General features: G+C 46.6%; 1 protein-coding gene across 8 annotated transcripts in view; it reads left to right on the top strand.

Annotated features, from left to right (window-relative positions):
- Nucleotides 1-2595: 2595 nt before the first annotated feature.
- The window catches only part of KPNA6 (karyopherin subunit alpha 6), a 56031-nt gene continuing 37210 nt past the window's right edge, over nucleotides 2596-21416 (top strand). For 2 of the 8 annotated variants that reach the window (XM_070078842.2, XM_070078841.2), the window contains exons 1-2: nucleotides 2797-2936; nucleotides 20493-20628. Coding sequence is in view for 1 of the 8 variants with exons in the window: in XM_008273776.5 (XP_008271998.1) it covers nucleotides 2933-2936 (4 nt within the window). In the remaining 7 variants the exon portion in view is untranslated. Of the gene's footprint in view, nucleotides 2937-4939; nucleotides 5006-20492; nucleotides 20629-21416 lie in introns of all 8 variants that reach the window. The other 6 variants (XM_089301089.1, XM_089301091.1, XM_070078840.2 and 3 more) reach the window with 5 other exon arrangements.

Here is a 21416-nt window from a genome sequence, read left to right as displayed (position 1 = left end):
TAGATCAGAGTGTCAAGCGCTAAGGAAAAGGGAATACAAATGTTCAGGGAAACTGAGAGCAGACCGTACAGATATGCTGTCTGGAAAGATGGGCTTCTCAGAAGCAATCTTTGGAATTTTGTGAGTAGTTCACCAGGTGGGTGAGGGTGGGGGTGCGGAGGGGGAGGCACTGCATTAAAGCAGAGGAACAGCATGTCTTTTGCAGGCATAAAAGAAAATGGGAGCACATCTGGGGAAAAGTGGTTCTCCAAATACGGATGGGCTGTGGGCTGCCTGGTAGAGACTGACCCGAGAAACTGGTCAGGGCCACCCTGCGTGCCACAGGGAAAAGTTTGGGCGCCCAAGGGTGGAAGTTACCGAAGCAGAGGAGTGACACTGCATGGGCTGCTTTTAAGGAGACGGAGTGAGAGCGCCTGGAGGCAGGCAGAAGAGACTGGGAGAGAGTAACGAGGTTTGGCCTTGAGCAGTGGTAATAGCAAGGGGAAAAGAGTGCTCCCTTTCCTGACTGAGGCACACAGTCTGCCTTGAGTTGTTTCCCTTCATGACGCGGGCACGTAACTAGAATTGGTAATTTGTTGTGACAAACCCTAGGGACCAGAGAGCAGATCCCTCAATCTGTTTCCAGAAGACAGGACCCCCTTGTGACCAGTGATTTGGAGACAGGAAGACTGGCATGTCATTATGCAAACAGAGGCCTAATACAAACGTGCTTCAAAAAGTTCATGGAGAGGGACTGAGGTTGGTGGTACTGTGGGTTAAGTCTCTTGGGACACCAGCATTGCATCTTAAAATACCAGTTTGAGTCCTGGCTCCTCCACTTCTGATCCAGCTTCCTGCTACTGTGCACCCTGGCAGGCAGCAGATAAGGGCCTGAGTCCTTGGGCCTTTGCCACCCGTGTGGGAAACCCAGGAGTGCCAGGTTCCAAGCTTCAGCCTGGCCCAGCCCTGGCTGTTGTGGCCATTTGGGAAGTGAATCACTGGGTGGAAGATCGGTTTCTGTCTCTCCTTTTCTCTGTTCTGCTGCCTTTCAAATAAAATAAATCTTTAATAAATAAATACCAGCAGCATGATGAGCTCTGTCCCAGAGTTAAAAACTTTTAATTCCATTTTCCACATACACTTTTTTTTTTAAAGATTATTTACTAATTTATTTGAGCGGTAGAGTCACAGCAGGAAAGACAGAGAGAAAGGTCTTTCATCCGCTGGTTCACTTCCCAAACGGCTGCAATGGTCGGAGTTGAGCCAATCCAAAGACAGGAGCCAGGAGCTTCTTCCAGGTCCCATGTGGGTGCAGGGACCCGAGCACGTGGGCCATCTTCCACTGTTTTCCCAGGCCATAGCAGAGAGCTGGATCAGAAGAGGAGCAGCTGGGACACGAACAGGTGTCCATATGGGATGCTGGCACCACAGGCGGAGGCCTAGCCCACTGCACCACAGCGCCAACCTCTCCACACACATTTTGAAGTACCTTCCTTTGAGCCAGTCATAAATTCCACAACATAACATCTGCAAGATTATGGGGCTTAGCCTATCAGTTAAGAGGCTGGTTAGGTCGCCTGTCCACATCCCACATCAGAGTGCCGGGGTTCAAATCGGATTCCAGCATCCTGCTCATGCAGACCCTGAGAGGCAGCAGTGAGAGCTCAAGCAGTTGGTTCCTCGCCACCCACCTGGGAGACCTGAATTGCATTCCAGGCTCCCAGGCTTGTGTGGACAGTTAGGGGGAAATTAGCAATGAGATCTCTCTCTCTCTCCCCCTATTTCCCTGCCTCTCAAATAAAGAAATAACAGTCTGCTTTTTTAAACAGAAGGGTACAGGAACACTCAGAGCCTCGATTTCCTGATCTCTTAAAAAAGGAGACTAAGGGTGGGCATTGTGGTGCCGCATTCCCTGTTGGAGTGCCTGGCTCAAGTCCCTTCCCTGTTGGAGTGCCTGGCTCAAGTCCCCAAGTCTCTGCCGCCCCACTTCCATCCAGTGGTGGCTCAAGAGCTTGGACTCTGGTCTCCCCCGTGGGAGACCTGGATTGCGGTTTCTGGCTCCTAGCTTGGCCCTAGCACAACGCTGGCTGTGGCAGGCGTTTGAGGAATGAAGCAGCAGAGGGAAAATCTCTGTCTCTCCTTCTCTCTCTGTCACTCAGCCTTTTAAAGAAAGCAAGTCTTTTTTAAAAATAAAAGGGAGATTATATTCCTTGCTGCGTGTAACTCACTGTCCTGTTTTTCATTCAACAACCACGTGCCAGATACTGTGTTAGATGCCGCAGATACTGCGCTGAGCAGTACGGAACCCATCCCTGCCCTAAGGAGTTTGCGGTGAGGATACATTGGAAATAATTATTGTGAAATCGCTCTGTCAACTGTACTGCGCACGTCTCCTTATTTGTTTATTTATTTTAATTTTGTATCTCTCAGAAAGATCGCAGTTTCAACTAGGGGTGTGGGCAGCAGGCTCGGTCAGAAACCCTGGGTTCACTCTTCACCACGTCCTTATCTCTACAATCCTGAGCGAGTCACTTCCCCCCTCCACGTGATTCCTGATTCGTATTTAGCTCGGCGTCTGTGACGGGCTTTAATTAGCAAAGGAAGCGATACGTGTCTGGAAGCAAAACTTTCTCAGGGAGGAGACCTCCCTCGGAACAGCAGTAGCAGAAAACAGTTGAGCACTGCTAAGCACGTTAAACTCTTTTTAGTGCGTACCCCTCCCAGTCCCGTCCAGCCACGCCTTTCGAGTTCCGTCCCTGTTCCCCACCTCTAGGAGCTGCGGTCTCTTTAAGTGCGCACCTTCGGTAAGACCCAGGCGGCGGGGCCGAGAACGCGTTTCGTTCCGGCGCGGAGAGTTTGTGCCTTTCGGGCTGCCGTCCTGCGGGTCCGCCATATTGTCTGCTGAAGCTGCCGCTGAAGCTGCCGCCGCCAAGTCTGAGCGAGCGGAGCAGCGATGGGTGAGTAAGGCGACCAGGCAACTGGGTGCTTGGGCCGAGGCGGTCTTGGGGCTTGAGGTCTGCCGCGAGCTTGTCTCCGGGCTGCGGAAGGTGTCTGAAGCCCCTGTAGAAAGGTGTGAGGGGGCAGCCAGGCCGGGGGTGCCCCTGAAGCCAGTTTGGAGCCGGACTAGGGCCCGCGCGGGTAGCAGTCCTAGGGCTGGTTCCAGGGACACCTTGGCATGCCTGGAGCCCCCACGTGGTGGCTTCGGGCCGGAGCCCACGCGTTCCTGGGGGCTAGAAAGGGGCCTACCGTGCGCCCTGCGCCGACAGGGGCTCCCGGCGGCAGGCCTGGGTGGCGCTGAAGGCGCCTTCTCTGGGTGTGTGTGTGTGGCCGACGTGCTCCTTGACCAGATTGAGCGCTTCTCCGGAGCCCTCAGGGCTGGCGCCTTCTGGGAAGGGGACGCCGGGCGACCTACCCCCAGACCGGTGTGCAGAGCAGCCGGGCTGAGGGCAGCTCGGGCCCCCGGAGGCGGGGAGAAGTTCCCGAGCCGAGGCGGAAATGGGGTGGTTCGGCTGGGCTCAGGGACGGCCCTCGGAGCAGTCGGAAACCGGAGGCCAAGCCCTATTGGGCGTTTTTGGGTCGGGGTCGAAAGGTTCCTGGGCAAGTCCTGGTTAGGAGACCTGTTGAGCTTTTTGAGGGGATTCCGGCCGGCAAGGCCAGTGCCCAGACATCACGAAGCCCTCGGACCTGGACGCAGCCGTCGGGGCTGTACCGCTGTCCTCGGGCAGTGAGAACTGAAATTTGCTAAGCTCTGCGTGCAGGCATGGTTCTCGCTGGTTCGCGTAGCTCGTCTTAATTTGCACAACCGTTATTCCTGACTTAGATGAGGGGGGTGCTGCGTTATTTCTGCTTTACAGGTGAGGAGACAGGTTTAGAGAGGTAAAAGTAACTTACCCAAGGTCACATGGTTAATGGCCAAGGCAGGGTGATTCCTCTAGAGCCCTAGTTAAATAACTGCTGTATTTTTTTTTTCCTTTTAATGGTCTGGCCCTCTAGTGGTTGAGCTGGAAGCAGGGGAGAGAGCAGCTTTTAAGCCTAGGCAAAGTTGTAAGGGTGTTTTTCGCTTGTGGGCCCACTTTGGAACCTTTGGTCTGAACAGCACTGAAAAGAAATCCAGAGTGAATATCTAATCCCAACTTGTGTATGTTGGGGGGTGAGGGGGGTGAGTTTCTGGAATATTGTTGTTTGATCCTGAGGAAACAAATGATTTTCTGTGCTATAGGCAATGACTTTAGACTCACTACTGAAATCAGGCCTGTCACCCAGAGAAATCACATAATTGCAGAACGTGACAGTGCATATGGCAAGCATCTAACATCGTCCGCAGTGCTATTTTCCTTCCTCCCTAAGCCATCTTTCCTCATCTCTAGAAACAGGGATGTTATTTTCAAACTCTTCAGGAACTAAAGATAGCACAGTGTGTGTAGTTTAGTAAAGGCTGTATGAATATCAGTACAGATTCTCCTCCACGGCATGCTAGTTCCTTTCCCTTAAGTACTTTGCTTTCCAGAATCCTCCACTGCGTGGTAAGGCTGATAGGCCTTGTTTGTAACTGCAGCTTTACGTATCAATGAAAATATTATAGGGACTTTTATATTATAGACTTTGTATTGCTCTTCAATTTCAGGAACACTGGTGCCTCAAGAGAAGGAACTAATGTTTTTTAGGCACTGTGAAATAAATTTGTTAGTTATTCAGTTTTTACAGATTGGGAAACTACCTTAGAGAAGGTAACAGCAAGACCAGAAGTGACAGACTTACTCATTTTGCTGCTCATACAGCTCTAAAAGACTTAAAATGTTAAGTTAGGACTTTGTTGGCTGAGTTCAGGATGAATGTTCTTAAGAGAAGTAACAAAATCTGACCAAGGTTCTGAAGGGCATTGTTAGTTTAGAGTCAGGTAACTTCTCCCTTTCCAGATCCATCTCTTGTACCACTCAGACTGCCCCACCGTGTGTTTCAGAAGGTCCTTTGGCCAGGAGTGGGAGAGGTACAAGAATCATCTGTACACCATGGGAATACAATTGATGTAAGCATACTTTTAATTCTGACATCTGATTGGAGATAGCTTGGGCTATTTTCATTTACGGTGATAAACTGAGCCTTTGAGAAAATTGGGTAGCTAGTCCAGGTGTGGTAATTAGGTTCTTTAGATGCTGGGGACACTAACAAAACCTGCCTTTACTCCCCAGGAATCAGAACCTGCGGTCTTCACTGCCTTTCAAGGGTATTCTCTAAATCCTGTACCATTGCTGCTATGTCAAACTTCCTGTGTCTTTTGCTAACTTGGAATCTGACAACCCTCTCCCAACCCCAGGGGAGAGGTTTTTTGTTTGTTTGTTTGTTGTTGTTGTTGTTGTTTTTTTTTTTTTGCAGGCAGAGTGGACAGTGAGAGAGAAAGACAGAGAGAAAGGTCTTCCTTTTGCTGTAGGTTCACCCTCCAATGGCAGCCATGGCTGGCGCACTGCACTGATCCGAAGGCAGGAGCCAGGTGCTTCTCCTGGTCTCCCATGGGGTGCAGGGCCCAAGCACTTGGGCCATCCTCCACTGCACTCCCTGGCCACAGCAGAGAGCTGGCCTGGAAGAGGGGCAACCGGGACAGAATCTGGCACCCCGACTGGGACTAGAACCCGGTGTGCCAGCGCCGCAAGGTGGAGGATTAGCCTATTGAGCCGCGGCACTGGCCAAGGGGATAGGTCTTGATGATCATAATTGTCATTGTATTCTGTCCCCCTAAATAGTGACTGATTTAGGGATGGCATTTGATGGGCTAATCAGATGTAAGGAGGAGTTTGAGGGGCTCTGGAGAAGCCTTGAGATTTGCCTTGGGACTGGGTTGTGATGTAGAGAATTCAGCCGCTGCCTGCAACACCAGCATCCCATATGGGTGCTGGTTTCAGTCCTGGCTGCTCCACTTCCAATTCAGCTCCCTGCTCATGCACCTGGGAAGGCAGCAGAAGATGACCCAAGGACTTGGGCCCCTGCACTCATATGGGACACCTGGATGAAGATCTTGGTTCTAGCCCAACCCTGGCCATTGCAGCCATTTGGGGAGTGTACCATGGGGAGTGTACCAGTCGATGAAGATCTCTCTGTCTATCCTTCTCTCTCTAACTCTGCCTTTCAAATAAATAAACAAATCTTTAAAGAAGAACAGGAGATTTATTAGTTTTTGTTTTTATCATTATTTTTTGCTTGTTTGTATCTTTTTTTTTTTTTAAGATTTTATTTATTTATTTGAGAGGTAGAGTTACAAACAGAGGGAGAGAGAGAGAGAAAGGTCTTCCTTCCGTTGGTTCGCTTCCCAAGTGGCCGCGAGGGCCGGAGCTGTGCCGATCTGGAGCCAGGAGCTTCTTCCAGGTCTCCCACATGGGTGCAGGGGCCCAAGGACTTGGGCCATCTTCTACTGCTTTCCCAGGCCATAGTAGAGAGCTGGATTGGAAGAGAAGCCAGGACTAGAACTGGCGCCCATATGGGATGCCAGCGCCGCAGGTGGAGGATCAGCCTACTGCGCTACAGCGCTGGCCCTGCTTGTTTGTGTTTTAACCCAGATTTCACCAAAGTGTGGGACAAAAAATATGTGAAAGCTATAATATAATAATAACCAATGCTTATATAGAACTTGTTAAGTGCGAGGCATTCTTATAAGCACTTTAAATGCTGGTTAATTCTTAGGTTCTCATGTTTTGATTGATGAAACAAGCACAGAGAGGGTTAGGAACTCGGACAGGGTTATTAATTGGTGCTCTGATGGACTGCATAAGCATGGTGATGTCAACAAGGAACTGCATACACAGTAGTGGTCATATAAGAGGGTGGTAGGTGATTGGTGCAGTGGTTGAGACACCCACGTCTCTTAATGAAGTGCCTTGGTTCGTGTCTTGGTTCTGCTCCTATTCCGGCTTCCTAATAATGCATACCCTGAGAGGCAGCAAGTGATGGTTCAGTTACTTGGGCGCTTGCCTTCCACGTGGGCAAGCTGGCTTCAACTTGGTCCAGCGCTGGCTCTTGCGGGCGTTTTGGGGAGTGAACCAACAATTGAAATACTTCGCCATGTTGTCTGTGTCTCTTGGCCTTTCAAAAGAAAAATAAATGATTATAATGGAGCTGGAAAAGTCCTGTTGCCTAGTGAATGCATAGCTTAACAAGAGACAAGATTGAGCGGTTGCTGTGGCACAGTGGGTTTAGCCACAGCTTGGGACACCCCGTCCCATATCTGGGTGCCTGGTTCCTGTCCCAGCTACTCTGCTTCCCTTATAGCTTCCTCCTAATGGACCTAGGAAGGCAGCGCATGATGACTCACGTACTTGAGTCCTTGCCACCAATGTGGAAGACCTAGGTGGAATTTCAGTCTCTTGGCTTCTGCCTGACCCTGGCTAATGTGGGCATTTCAAGGGTGAACCAGTTGATGTAAGATGTTTCTGTCTCTCCCTCTTTCTCTGTCATTCTGCTTTTCAAATCAAAACATAAATTAAAAAAAAAAAAAGGCAAGAGAAAAGGAAACTGCAGAAGCATTAAGTACCTCCAAGAAAATCCACAGGGAAGAATTTAGCAGAAGTTCTTGGAGACTTCAGCAAACTCTTCAGAAATTTGAAAACCTAAGACTCCAACTTCCAAAGATTTTCTTGAATAGAGAGGGATGTTCACAGTGTATTATTTGTTTACAAGCAGACCTGTAGTGAAAAAAAGCAAGCCACCATGGACATATGCGGCTTCAAAACATTCATGGAAAATGCATATTAAGAAAAAAAACTACATGGGTTTCAAAAATTTCTTGCACCAGAATTTTTTTTTAAAGATTTATTTATTATTTACTTGAAAGAGTTACACAGAGAGAGGAAGAAAGGCAGAGAGAAAGAGGTCTTCCATCCTCTGGTTCACTCCTCAGATGGCCGCAAAGGCTAGAGCTGCGCCGATCCCAAGTCAGGAGCCAGGAGCTTCTTCTGGGTCTCCCAACGTAGGTGCAGGGGCCCAAGTACTTGGGGCATCTTCCACTGCTTTCCCAGGCCATAGCAGAGAGCTGGATTGGAAGTGGAAGAACTGGATTGGAAGTGGAGCAGCTGGGACTAACCGGTGCCCATATGGAATGCCGGCACTGCAGGCGGTGGGTCTGCTCACTATGCCACAGCGCCGGCCCCCAGAATTTATTTTTTAATTTTATTATTCCGCAAACTTTTTTTTTTTTTAAAGATTTATTTATTTATTTGAAAGTCAGAGTCACACAGAGAGGAGAGAGAGAGAGAGAGGTCTTCCGTCCGCTGGTTTATTCCCCAATTGGCTGCGAGGGCCGGAGCTGTGCTGATCAGTAGCCAGGAGCTTCTTCCAGGTCTCCCACGTGGGTGCAGGGGCCCAAGGACTTGGGCCATCTTCTACTGCTATCCCATGCCATAGCAGAGAGCTAGATTGGAAGAGGAGCAGCCAGGTCTCGAACCGGCACCCATATGGGATGCCGGCACTTCAGGCCAGGGAATTAACCCACTGTGCCACAGCGCCGGCCCCTCCACAAACTTTTTGATGTACCCTCCTATTTCTGAAGAGTGAGACCTCCTCAAGAAGAGCCGCGGGGAGGTCCCTCAAGAAATACTCCCGAAGAAGTTGTTATAATGACAGATCCATCGGTGTTACTGCTTCTGAGACCTTCTAGTGGATCAAGATGTAGAGGTGGAAAGACTGTGAATTTTTTTTATATATTTATTTGTTTATTTGAAAGAGTTACAGAGAGGGAGAGACAGAGAGCTTCATCTGCTGATTCACTCTCCAAATGTCTGCAACAGTCAGGGCTAGGCCAGGCTGAAGCCAGCAACCTGGAACTCCATCTGGGTCTGCTATGTGGGTGGCAGGGGCCTGTGCATCTGGACCGTCTTCTGCTGCTTTCCCAGACACATTAGCTGGGAGCTGGATTGAAGGTTGAGCAGTTAGGACTCAAACCTTCACCCATATGGGACGCTGGCCCCCTATTTTTAAACACAAGAAACTCATTAAATGATGCAACTTTTTAAAATATTTTTTTTTTGACAGGCAGAGTGGACATTTTTAAAATATTTATTTGTTTATTTGAAAGGCAGAGTTACAGAGAGGGAGGGAGAGACAAAGAATCTTCTGCATTTGCTACTTTTTCCAAATGACTGCAACAAATAGAGCTGGGCCAGGTGGAAGCCAGAAACCTGGAACTCCATCTGGGTTTCCCATGTGGTTGCAGGGCCTCAAGTGCTTGCACCATATTCTACTAGTTTCCCAGGTGCATTCGTGGGTAGTTGGATCAGAAGTGGAGCAACCAGGATTCCAACCAGGGCTCACACGAGGTGCTGGCTTTGCAGGCAGTGGCTTAACCTGCCACCATAATGCTGACCCTGGAAGACACTGATCTTGATGATCCTGCCTAGACTAATGTTTGTGATGTCTTAGTTTTTAGCAAAGAAAAAAAAAAATTTTTAAGATTTATTTATTTGAAAGAGTTACACAGAGAGAAGGAGAGGCAGAGAGAGAGAGAGAGGTCTTCCATCTGCTGCTTCACTCCCCAATTGTCCACAATAGCTGGAGCTGCACCAATCCAAGTCAAGAGCCAGGAGCTTCTTCTGGGCCTCCCATGTGGGTGCAGGGCCATCTTCTACTACTTTCCCAGGCCATAGCAGAGAGCTGGATCGGAAGTGGAGCAGCCGGGACTTGAACTGGCACCCAAATGGGATGCCAGCACTGCAGGTGGCAGCTTTATATACTGTGCCACAGCACTGACCCCCAAAGAAAAATTTGAAAAGATGTTTGGAAAGAGAAAAAAGTGTGTAGAATAAAGATACAAAGGAAGATTTTGTACAACTGTTTGATGTATTTAGCTCTTACTGCAAAAGAGTAAAAATATTTGAAAGTTTATAAAGTAAAAAAGTTAGAGTAAGCCAAGATTAATTTATTGAAGAGAGGAAAAAACTGTAATGCTTATTGTGTAGCCTAAGTATAGTGTTTAGAAAATCTACCGTAATACTCAACAATTCTTAGGCCTTGGCATTCACTCACTGACTCACTCAAAGCAACTTGTAGTCCTGCAAACTCCATTCATGGTAAGTGCCTTATACAGCTGTACCTTTTTGTACTATTTGTATCCCATTTTTACTCTACCATTTCTGTAGATGCACAAATACCATAGTGTTAACAGTTGCATGCTGTATTCAGTTCAGCTACATGCTGTATAGGTTTGAATCCTAAGAATGCTAGCTGTGTCACATGTATTTAGGCCGTACCATCTGGTATTGTGTAAGTACATTCCATGATGATGGCACAACAGTGGTATATGCTAACATTCCTCAGGCCTTACTACTTTGTAAACAGCATGTAACTGAATGGAGGAGCCCTTAAGTATGGTTCTAACCGGAGTGTGGGCTATTAAGGGCTATGTTCTACCTCTGTAAAAGGAGGAGCCCTTTTCTGACTCTGAAATGCTATTAACAGTGTTGGGATTATGAGGCAGAATTTGTAGATAAGAGCAGGCAGTTTTGAGAGTGAGCCACTGAGGGTGAGAGTAAGGAAGATCTCTTGATAATATATTTCTTAAAAGATTTATTTATTTGAAAGGCAGATTTACAGAGAGCTAGAGTTAGAGGGAGAGAGAGAACTTCCATCCACTGGCTCATAACCCAAATGGCTGCAACAGCCCTAGCTGGGCCAATCCGAAGCCAGAAACCAGGAGCCAAGAGCTTCCTCCAGTCTCCTACATGGGAGGGGCCCAAAGACTTGGGCCATCTTCCACTGTTTCCCGGGTGCGTTGGCTAGGAGCTGAATCAGAAATGGATTAGCCAGGACTAGAACTGGGGCCTGTATGGGATGTCGGCATCACAGGCAGCAGCTTAACTTGTAACACCACAATGCTGGCCCTGGACCTATGTATCTTTTTTTTTTTTTTTTTTTAAGATTTTATTTATTTGGGAGGTAGAGTTACAGACAGTGAGAGGGAGAGACAAAGGTCTTCCATCTGCTGGCTCACTCCTCAAATGGCCACACTGGCTGGAACTGGACTCATCCGCAGCCAGGAGCCTCTTCCGGGTCTCCCATTTGGGTACAGGGGCCCAAGCACTTGGGCCATCCTCTGCTGCTTTCACAGGCCATAGCAGAGAGCTGGATTGGAAGAGGAGCAGCCAGGACTAGAACTGGCACCCATATGGGATGCCTTGCCACAGGAGAAAGATTAACCTAATATGCTACAGTGCCGGCCCTAGGCCTGTGTATTTTAATCTTTTCCTGGCTCTTGTCCCTACAGAGATAAGAATTCAAAGCAGAAGCATACATTGCACAAATGAGGGTGGGGTTTATTTTAAAGATTTATTTTTGTATTTGTCTATTTTCTTATTTGAAAGGCAGAGTTACCAAGAGGCAGAGGGTAAGATAATCTTCCATTCACTGGTTCACTCCTCAAATTGCCATAAATGGCTAGAGCTGGACCAGGCTGAAGCTAGGAGCCTGGAACTCCATTTGGGGCTCCCACTTGGGTGGCAGGGGCCCAAGAACTTGGGCCACCTTCTACTGCTTTCCCAAGCACCTTAGAAGGGACCTGGATTGGAAGTGGAACACCCAGGATTCAAATAATTGCGCATATGGGATGCCACCCACTGAGCCACAATGCCAGCCCCAGCAGGATTTATTTAAGAGAGAGAGAAGCTGAGCATAACATTCATATGTAAGTGTGGATCACCCCACATGGAGTGATACCCATCATGAGTGGGCCAGAGAGTTGCCTATGAGGAGAGAGAAGGTGACAAGGCCCTAGAAGGAGCCCCAAGCATGATCAAGACTAGAAAAGGCACCCCCGCACCGTGTGATAAATCTTTTTTTTTGAGATAGAGTGTGATGCCTGAATAGAGTTTAGTGTTTGTGAAACTCTCTGGGATTTTCATGGCCCCTTCATGTGGAATTTAATGTCAATACAGCCATCATGGCATCCTTTCCTTCCTGGTCCTGGATGAGACAAAGGTGCATCATTGGGAAGGTGGACATATTAAATTGACAGGTAAAGGGATACAGTTACAATGAAGGACTGGTAGAAATTCCAACTCACCTCTTCCTACCTAATCTTCCTGTCTGGTTCCCCAAATCATCATCTCCAAATTAATCTCTTTTATAGCTTCCCCTACCACTACCAATTGTGCTGCAGCACTGTTACCAAAACACACATCTGATCTTGTCACTCTACTGCTTAGCTTGGTAACCATCGACTCCTGAAATCATAATCTACAGGGTGCATTATCAAGGCCTTCTTACTCACTTTTCTGGTTTCATTCACTCAGTATTTTTGTACATATCCTGAATTCCATTCAGACTACTCCCTTTGTACTTAAGCATTCCTGGTGGAGAAAGTGACAAGTAATCCCTATGTGTTCCTGTGGAAATCTTTCCTGTTTTTCAAGATCCAATTTATTTATTAATTAAATTTATTATTTATTTAGAAGGCCAAGAGACAGAGGCAAATCTAGAGATATCTTTAATCTTTGGTTTACTCCTCAAAAGGCCACACCAACCAGGTCTAGGCCAGGCAGGAGCCAGGAGCCAGAACCCTGTCTGGGTCTCTCACATGATTGGCAGGGCTCAAGTCATTGGGCCACCCAATGATATGTGTGTGTGTATTCTGCTGCTTTCCCAGCTGCATTAGTGAGGAACTGGATCAGAAACAAAACATTCAGGACCACTAGAACCATCACTCTGATATGGGATGCCAGCAGAGGCCTAAACCAGTTGCACCACAGTGCTAAGGGTCCAAGGTCTAATTTTAAATGCTACCTCTTAGATGAACCTTTCCCAAATACTTTCAACCTTCCAAATTGGAAGTGAACCCCCCTTCTGAATTCTACAGCACTTTGTTCTTTGGTTTTTTTTTTTTTTTTTTTTTTTTTTTTTACAGGCAGAGTGGACAGTGAGAGAGAGAGACAGAGAGAAAGGTCTTCCTTTGCCGTTGGTTCACCCTCCAATGGCCGCCGCGGCCGGCGCGCTGCAGCCGGCGCACCACGCTGATCCGATGGCAGGAGCCAGGAGCCAGGTGCTTTTCCTGGTCTCCCATGGGGTGCAGGGCCCAAGCACCTGGGCCATCCTCCACTGCACTCCCTGGCCACAGCAGAGGGCTGGCCTGGAAGAGGGGCAACCGGGACAGAATCCGGCGCCCCGACCGGGACTAGAATCCTCCGCCGCAAGGCGGAGGATTAGCCTAGTGAGCCGCGGCGCCGGCAGTTTTTGTTTTTGTTTTTTTTAAGATCTATATGTTTATTTGAAAGAGTTTACAACAGAGGGAGAGAGAGAGGTCTTCCATCCACTGGTTCACTCCCCAGATGGCCACAAAGGCTAGAGCTGGGCTGATCTGAAGCCAGGAGCCTGAGCTTCTTCCAGGTCTCCTACGTGGGTGCAGGGGCCCAAGGACTTGGGCCATCTTCCAGTACTTTCCCAGGCCATAACTGAGAGCTGAGTTGGAAGTGGAGTAGCCGGGACTTGAACCGGCGTCTGTATGGGACACCAGCATTGCAGGCAGCGGTTTTACCTGTTATGCCACAGCGCTGGCCATATATATATATACATATATATATATATATATATATCTTCAAATGTTTAAAAAGAATGAAGACAAACATTTTTAAATGTCATGCTGGTTATACCTATTCAATAGGTATTATTTTAGGAATAATATAAAATTTGGAGTAAGGTCATAAAAGAGGGTAAATCTATATTTTAGGTAGTCTGTAGATAGCAAAAAGTTTGGGCTTACTTAGTCCTGATGTCATTACATTTTTTGTTTTATTGTAATGTGGCAGGTGAAATTCTGGTGTGAAGCTAAGTCCACCAGAGGCGTCACCTCTGCCATTTTCTTGTTCCTCCTGTACTTGCTTTACTCACATCTTTTTCATTCAGTTAAAAAAAATTTAAAAAAGATTTGTTTAGTTCCTTGAAAGCAGAAAGAGAGTTACCACCCACTTGTTCAATTACCAAATGTCCATAACAGCCAGGTCTTGAGCTAGACCTAAGCCAGGAGCCAGAAACTCCATACGGGTCTCCCATGTGGGTGGCAAGGACTCAGTATTTCATCTGCTGGTTCACTTCTCACATGCCTGCAACAGGCAGGTCTGGACTAGGAGGAAACCGGGAACTCCATCCTGGTCTCCCATGTCTTTGGCTGGGGCCTAAGTACCTGGGCCATCATCCAGTGCCTGCCCAGGCACAGTACCAGGGAGATGGGTTGGAAGTAGAACAGCTGAGACTCAAACTGTGTTTGCAGTGATGGCTTAACCTGCTGTACCACAATGCCAAACCCCCCCCCCCCCATTCAGTTTCTTGATAGGACTGTAAGGCACTTACCCATTTTGTTAGTGTTAATTTAGTTAAAACTAGATAGCTTATAAATCCACTTAGGTAGGCAGCAGGTGGTATGCAGCAGTATGGTGAATGTGAATGAACTATTATAATGTGCTATGCGTGGCTACTGCTGGGCGTAATTGCTAGCCATTCTTCAGGAAACTTGCTCTTCTGACCAACAGATAAAAGTTGCCATTATTAATAGGCTGGTAAGTAATTAAGTATTAATAAGGCAGCCTCTCACCCATTGATATGTGTGTGTGTATAAACAAACATTTTTCTGCCTACACTGCAGTTGATCTTTGCAGACCATATAAAATGATAAATATTTTGGGTAAGGCAGTCCAGAGAGCCATAGAAGCATTTAGTAAGGGGATCCATTCAACATTAGGGGAGTCAGGGAAGGTCTTCAAGCTGAGACTGACATGGATAGCTAGTTCTTCATGGGAAGATATGAGGGTAAAGATTGGTGGGGGTAGATCAGTTGGTAGCATAGGGGGTGACATTAGGACTTTATTGTGAGGATAGTAAACTGCCGTCTCAGAAGTAACATGATTGTGTGTGTGTGTGTGTGTGTGTGTATTACTGGGATTGCTCTGGGAAGAGTGAATTAGAATGCAATAAGATTCCAACTACACAGTTCTTTAAATAGTGTGGTAGTCCTAGCAAGAGATAATAATGGCTGTGACAGAGGTGGTAATAATACAGAAGAAAATTAGGAATTTGAATCAACAGGACTTGGTTGTTGATTTCATCTGGTAGTGAAGCTGGGGTGCGGGAGTGAGCATTGTTAGACATCCTACTTTGAGCAGCAGAATAGGAAGTTGATGCTGATAACTGAGATGAGTTTAAATGTGGACTTTTTTTTTTTTTAAGATTTTATTTATTTATTTGAAAGTTAGAGCTACAAACAGTGAGAAGGAGAGACAGAGAGAAAGGTCCTCTGTCCTGATTTACTCCCCAAATGGCCGCAACACCCAGAGCTGCACCAATCCAAAGCCAGGAGCCAGGAGCCTCCTCTGGTCTCCCACACAGGTGCAGGAGCCCAAGGACTTGGGCCATCTTCTGTTGCCTTCCCAGGCCACAGCAGAGAGCTGGGTTGGAAGAGGAGCAGCCGGGACTAGAACCGGTGCCTGTATGGGATGCCAACACTGCATGTGGAGGATTAACCCACTGCACCGGCCCCCCATACTTTTTTTTTCTTTTTAAGATTTATTTATTTGAAAGGCAGAGTTGCAAAGAGAGAGAGATCCTCCATCTGCTGGTTCACTCCCCAAATGGCCTCAATGGCCAGAGCTGGACTGGTCCCAAGCCAGGAGCCAGGACCTTCTCTGTGTCTCCCATGTGGTTGCAGGGGCCCAAGGACTTGGGCCATCTTTTGCTGCTTTCCCAGGCCATAGCAGGGAGCTGGATCCGAAATGGAGCAGCTGGGACTCCAGCTGCCCCATGGGATGTTGGCAGTGTAGACAGCAGCTTAACCTGCTGCGCCATGGTGCTGCACCATGAACTTTTTTAGACAGATTTGTATATGTGAAAGACAGAGTTAGAGAGAAGAGGAGTGACACAGAGAGATCTTCCCTCCAGTGATTCACTCTCCAAATGGCTGTAACAGCCAGGGTTGGGCCAGACCGAAGCCAAGAGCCAAGAACTTCTGGGTCTCCCACATGGGGACAGGGGCCCAAGGACTTCGGCTATCTTCTGTTTTCCCAGACCATTAGCAGAGAGCTGGATTAGAAGAGGAGCAGCCAGGACATGAAACCATATGGGATGCCAGTGCCGCAGGTGGAGGCTTAGCCTACCAAGCCACAGCACCGGCCCCTTACAGTATTAATTCTTGCAAGTCAGTGCCAATGTTGTTCATGTAATATTAAGGAATAAGATTTGATTAGGTAAGATTGAGCTTTGTAGATCCAATTTCACCTTTTTGAATACAATATATTTATGTAGCAAAACATTTGAGTATCTGCGGAATAAGGACTATAAATAGTCTCCTGTCAGTTTAGTTCCGGTTTTGCTGCTAAATATGTTTTGAGGCCATATTTACCTAAAACCTTCCTATTTTCACGGCTCTTTTGATTTTGGAATTGCAGATAAAGGTAGCGGATCATGACTTAAGAGAAATAGGTAGGTAGGTAGGTAGGTAGATAGATATGGTAAAAGTTAAGGAGAAAATAATTTTTTTTTTCTTTTTAAACATTGGAGGTACTTATGGGATATGATTGGAAGGAACTTCTCAGGTATTAGATGTGAACTAATAAGACATGACTAATTACTCACCTTGGAATGAAGTAAATGGGAGGCAATAGTTCCTCCCCTCCTCCGTCCCCCCCTTTTAAAATTTATTTATTTGAAAGACAGAGAAACTGAGATCTTGCATCCACTGGTTCACTCTCCAAATGGCTGCTTTGGCTGAGGCAGGCCAGGAACTCCATCTAGGTCTCCCTGGTGGGTGACGAAAGGCCCATGCATTTGGGCCATCTTCCCTACTTTTCCAGGCTTATTAGTTGGGAGCTGCATCTGAAGTGGAGCAGCTGAGATTAGAGCTGACGCTCTTATGGGATACCGGCATAGAACACTCATCCTGTTGTGTTGCAACACCAGCCCCTCATTGGTTCTTAGTCTAGTTTTTGAGAGAATAAAGAAAAAATAGAAGGATAAAGATTAAAAGAAACAAGTGTTAAAAGAAAGGAAAAGGAAAAGCCATTATTTAATAGAGAGCAATAAAATATAGTTCTCTTCTTTGACCCTTAGTTCCTGAAAATTGCCCCATGAGGAATAGATGCTATTCACTGTAGGAGCTGAAGAATGAAATGGAACTACCACTGATTCAGCGTTTAGGCCCTAGACATGCTGACAGTATCTTGTTAATCCTGCAGGCTGGGGCCAGTGCTGTGGCGTAGCAGATAAAGCTGCCGCCTGCAGTGCCGACATCCCATATGGACACTAGTTTGAGTCCCGGTTTCTCCACTTCTGATCCAGCTCTCGGCTATGGCGTGGGAGAGCAGTAGAGGATGGCCCAAGTCCTTAGGCCCCTGCACCCATGTGGGAGACCCAGAAGAAGCTCGTGGCTTCCGGCTTTAGATCAGCACAGCTCCAGCCATCGTGGCCAATTGGGGAGTGAACCAGCAGAGGGAAGACCTCTCTCTGCCTCTCCTTCTCTACGTAACTCTGACTTTCAAATAAAATAAATAATTCTTTTCTTTTTTTAAAAAAAATTTATTTGACAGGTAGAGTTAGACAGTGAGAGAGAGAGACAGAGAGAAAGGTCTTCCTTCCGTTGGTTCATTCCCCCAGTGGCCGCTATGGCCGGCGCTGCACCAATCCAAAGCCAGGAGCCAGGTGCTTCTTCCTGGTCTCCCATGCGGGTGCAGGGAACCAAGCATTTGGGCCATCCTCCACTGCCCTCCCAGGCCACAGCAGAGAGCTAGACTGGAAGAGGAGCAACCAGGACTAGAACCAGCGCCCATATGGGATGCCGGTGCCGCAGGCAGAGGATTAACCAAGTGAGCCACGGCACTGGCCCATTAAAATAAATAATTCTGTAAAAAAAAAAAAAATCCTACAGGGCCCTATAAAATTTATCATCCTTATTTTAGGAAGGCAGTAGTAAGAATCAACAATAGTGGGTAATTTGCCCATGGTCATGCAGTTGGGTTTAGAACCCAACTCAACCTGACACTAAAACAGTTCTCCTTCTATTGCATCGTATTGGGACAAATTGATAGAATTTGAGGGACAACATTGGATGTCTGTCAAAGGCATGTCTTCTGAAGGTGGAAAGAATTCCTCCCACTGTGAGCCTTGCCTCTCAAGTCAGACTTCTTTTTTTTCCCCCTTTCATGAAGTTATCTTTATATTCTATAAACTTTTCTTTTTTTGAATTTATTTATTTGAAAGGCAGAGTTACAGAGAGAGGGAGAGACAGAGACAGAGAGAGGTCTCCCAAACTCTGGTTCATTCCCCAAATGCTGGACCCGGACAAAGCTAGGAGTGTCTTCCAGGTCTCTCATGTGGGTGCAGGGGCCTAAGCACTTGGGCCCTCTTCTGCTGCCTTCCCAGGTGCATTAGCAGGGAGCTGGATCGGATGTGGAGCAGTTGGGACTCAAGCTGGTGCCCACATGGGATTCTGGCGTCATAGGCGTTGGCCTTACCCACTGTGCCACAGCACTGGGTCCCCAAAGCTCCTTCTTTTTGGTTTTCAATTTTTATTGATTTGAAAGGCAGAAAGAGATAGTCTATCCTCTGGTTCACTCCCTAAATGCCTACAATAATGAGATTTGGGCCAGGCTGAAGCCAGGAAACTGGAACTCAATTGGGATCTCACACACAAGTGGCAGGACCCAAGTACTTGAGCCATCATTGCTGCCTCCCAGGGTGTACAATAGCAAGAATCTGAATCAGAAGGAGCAGGGACTTGAATCCAGGTACTCTGATAATAAAATGTGGGCTAATCCCTGCACAAAATCCTCTTTGGTTCCCTCTTTTTCAATTAATATATATGTTTTTTCACTTGTCAGAAGAGCTTTTTTTTTAAAAAATTTTTTATTTATTATTTGAAAGGCAGAGTTATAGAGAGGCAGAGAGAGAGAGAGAGGTCTTCCATCTACTTGTTCGCTCCCCAAATGGCTGCAATGGCCAGAGCTGGGCTGATCTGAAGCCAAGAGCTAGGAGCTGCTTCTGGGTCTCCCACGCGGGTGCAGGGGCCCAAGGACTTGGCCATCTTCTGCTGCTTTTCCAGGCCATAGCAGAGAGCTGGATCAGAAGTGGAGCAGCTGGAACTCGAATTGGTGGCCATGTGGGATGCCAGCAGTACAGTCAGTGGCTTTACCCGCTACACCATAGCACTGACCCCCAGAAGGGCTTTTGGAAAGACCCTTTTTTGTATTACCAAGAGTTAAAATGAAGAGCTAATCAGAGGGGTTTGTGTAATTCAGCCTACAGACAATAAAGAACCTTCCCTGTCCAATGACTAGGAGCTGTGCTAGCAGTTTTCACACTTCTCAGAGGCATTTTGCTGGGTGGCCTTTGTTTTTATGCTTCTCTAACCGAACTGTTTTTGTTCTTCCAAATTGACCTTGGGCTTTCTCCTAGAACTGCTGAGCCTCCCCACTTTCACTACTTTCAGAAATATTAGCCATCTAGCCTTTTTTTTTTTTTTTTAAGATTTATTTATTTATTTGAAAGAGTTACACAGAGAGAGGAGAGGCAGAGAGAGAGAGAGAGAGAGGTGGTCTTTCCAGTGGTTCACTCCCCAACTAGCTGTAACGGCTGGAGCTGCACTGATCTGAAGTCAGGAGCAAGGAGCTTCCTCTGGGTCTCCCACACAGGTGCAATAGCCCAAGGACTTGGGCCACCCTCCACTGCTATCCCAGGCCACAGTAGAGCTGGATTGGAAGCAGAGCAGCCGGTTCTCGAACCAGCGCCCATATGGGATTGCAGCGCTTCAGGCCACGGTGTTAACCCGTTGCGCCACAGCGCTGGCCCCAGCCATCTAGCTTTTAAAGACCATTTCAGAGTTTAACACTCAGTAAAGATAGTCCTCACTACTACCTTCTGAACTCTGCACACTTAAATTAACTTTTTTGTTCTTAGTGTTATGAGACTAAGCTAAATTGTAAAGCTTCTTGAAGATCTTTATACAGTGCCAGCCTTGGAATACTATTTGTGTCAGTTTGGAGATAACCATCTGTGAAAGTGTGTGTGTGTGTGTTTATATTTTATATGTATATATACACATATATATCTTGATTTCTTGAACAGTGCAAGAGCTTAGAAGATATTCGGGAAATATTTTGGGGTTAACTTAAATGGAAGTTGAGCTCTTTTTTCCCTTACTTTAATTAATTTTCATCTTTATAGAACCTTATGATAGTGGCAGTGGAATGTCCCTAGCAATGTAAGAACAACCAGATTCTGCAATTTCCACAAGAAATAGTTGGAAAATTTCTTTGGTGGAAATTGTTTGGATTATGGCTGTCCTAGTTGTTTCCTATAACTCTATCTCTTACCTTCTTCCCATAGATCTGAACATTGTATTTACATATTCACAATAGAATTAGGATTAGAGCACTAGAGCTATCAGTTACCTGGCTCATTCCTTAGACCTTAAAATTTGAATATATAGTCATGTAGGAGATAGTTTGCCCTGGGTGGCTTTTAACTAAAACCACCTAATTTATGTATTTGGTTTTGTTTCCTAGAATGATTGTTGTTCAGCCCAGTCCTGTGAGGATGCTGCCAAAATATGAGCAGCCTTGTAATCTCATTCTGAACCGATCCAGTTGTTGAGGAGTCTCTTCCGTTGTCTGGTGATTGGCAGTTCTTACAGGCTTGCAGGTAATACCCTGAGAGCCTCATGCTGTCAGATGTGGTTCATACTGTTTTCTTGTTTGTAGTATTTCCTGATCGTGAAATTCTGGGACATTCTGGAAGTTTGAAAAGCCATTTCCAAACCTAATCCTACTTTACCAGCATAGCGTTTTACTATGTACAGAATCTTCTTTTATATAAAAAGCTCATGTATATTCTGATTTGATCTTACCATAACTCTGAAGTAGATAGGGGTGAGGGTAAGAAAATTGAGATACATATAAATGATAATCTCAGTTGCAGAATTATTAAGCAGCAAGACTAGGAATCAGATTGTCTATTTTTGTACCTTATTTCACCAATACCTCCCTGCTTCCAGTGTTCCTGTTGGTGATTCATCCAGCACAGCTGTCTTTGCTCAGCACTACATAGCTCTTTCTAATAGAAAACCCTTGAAGGTATTCTATGTCCAGTCACATAATGTTACTATTAAAAATTTCAGACTCTTTGCCAGACTTTAGGGACATCTATCCTAAAATATTATTTGACACTAAAAAAAAAAGTGAAGTACCTACACTGCAACATGGATAAACCTTAAAATTATTTATGCTAATTATAAGAAACCCATCGAAAAGGATCAGATATTGGGGCCAGCATTGTGACATAGTAGGTAAAGCCTCTGCTTGCAACACCAGCATTCCATATGGGTGCTGGTCCATGCCTGGAAAAGCAGCAGAAGATGGCCTAAGTGCTTGGGCCCCTGCCACCCACGTGCAAGACCCAGAAGAAGCTCTTGGCTCCTAGCTTTGGCCTGG

The sequence above is a fragment of the Oryctolagus cuniculus genome, chromosome 7 (genome assembly GCF_051225735.1).
Source record: "Oryctolagus cuniculus isolate XC-2025 breed Fujian yellow rabbit chromosome 7, ASM5122573v1, whole genome shotgun sequence".
NCBI classification, from domain to species: Eukaryota; Metazoa; Chordata; class Mammalia; order Lagomorpha; family Leporidae; genus Oryctolagus; species Oryctolagus cuniculus.
The sequence above is the reverse complement of the archived record's forward strand: the minus strand, read 5'-3'. Positions and strand labels throughout refer to the sequence as shown.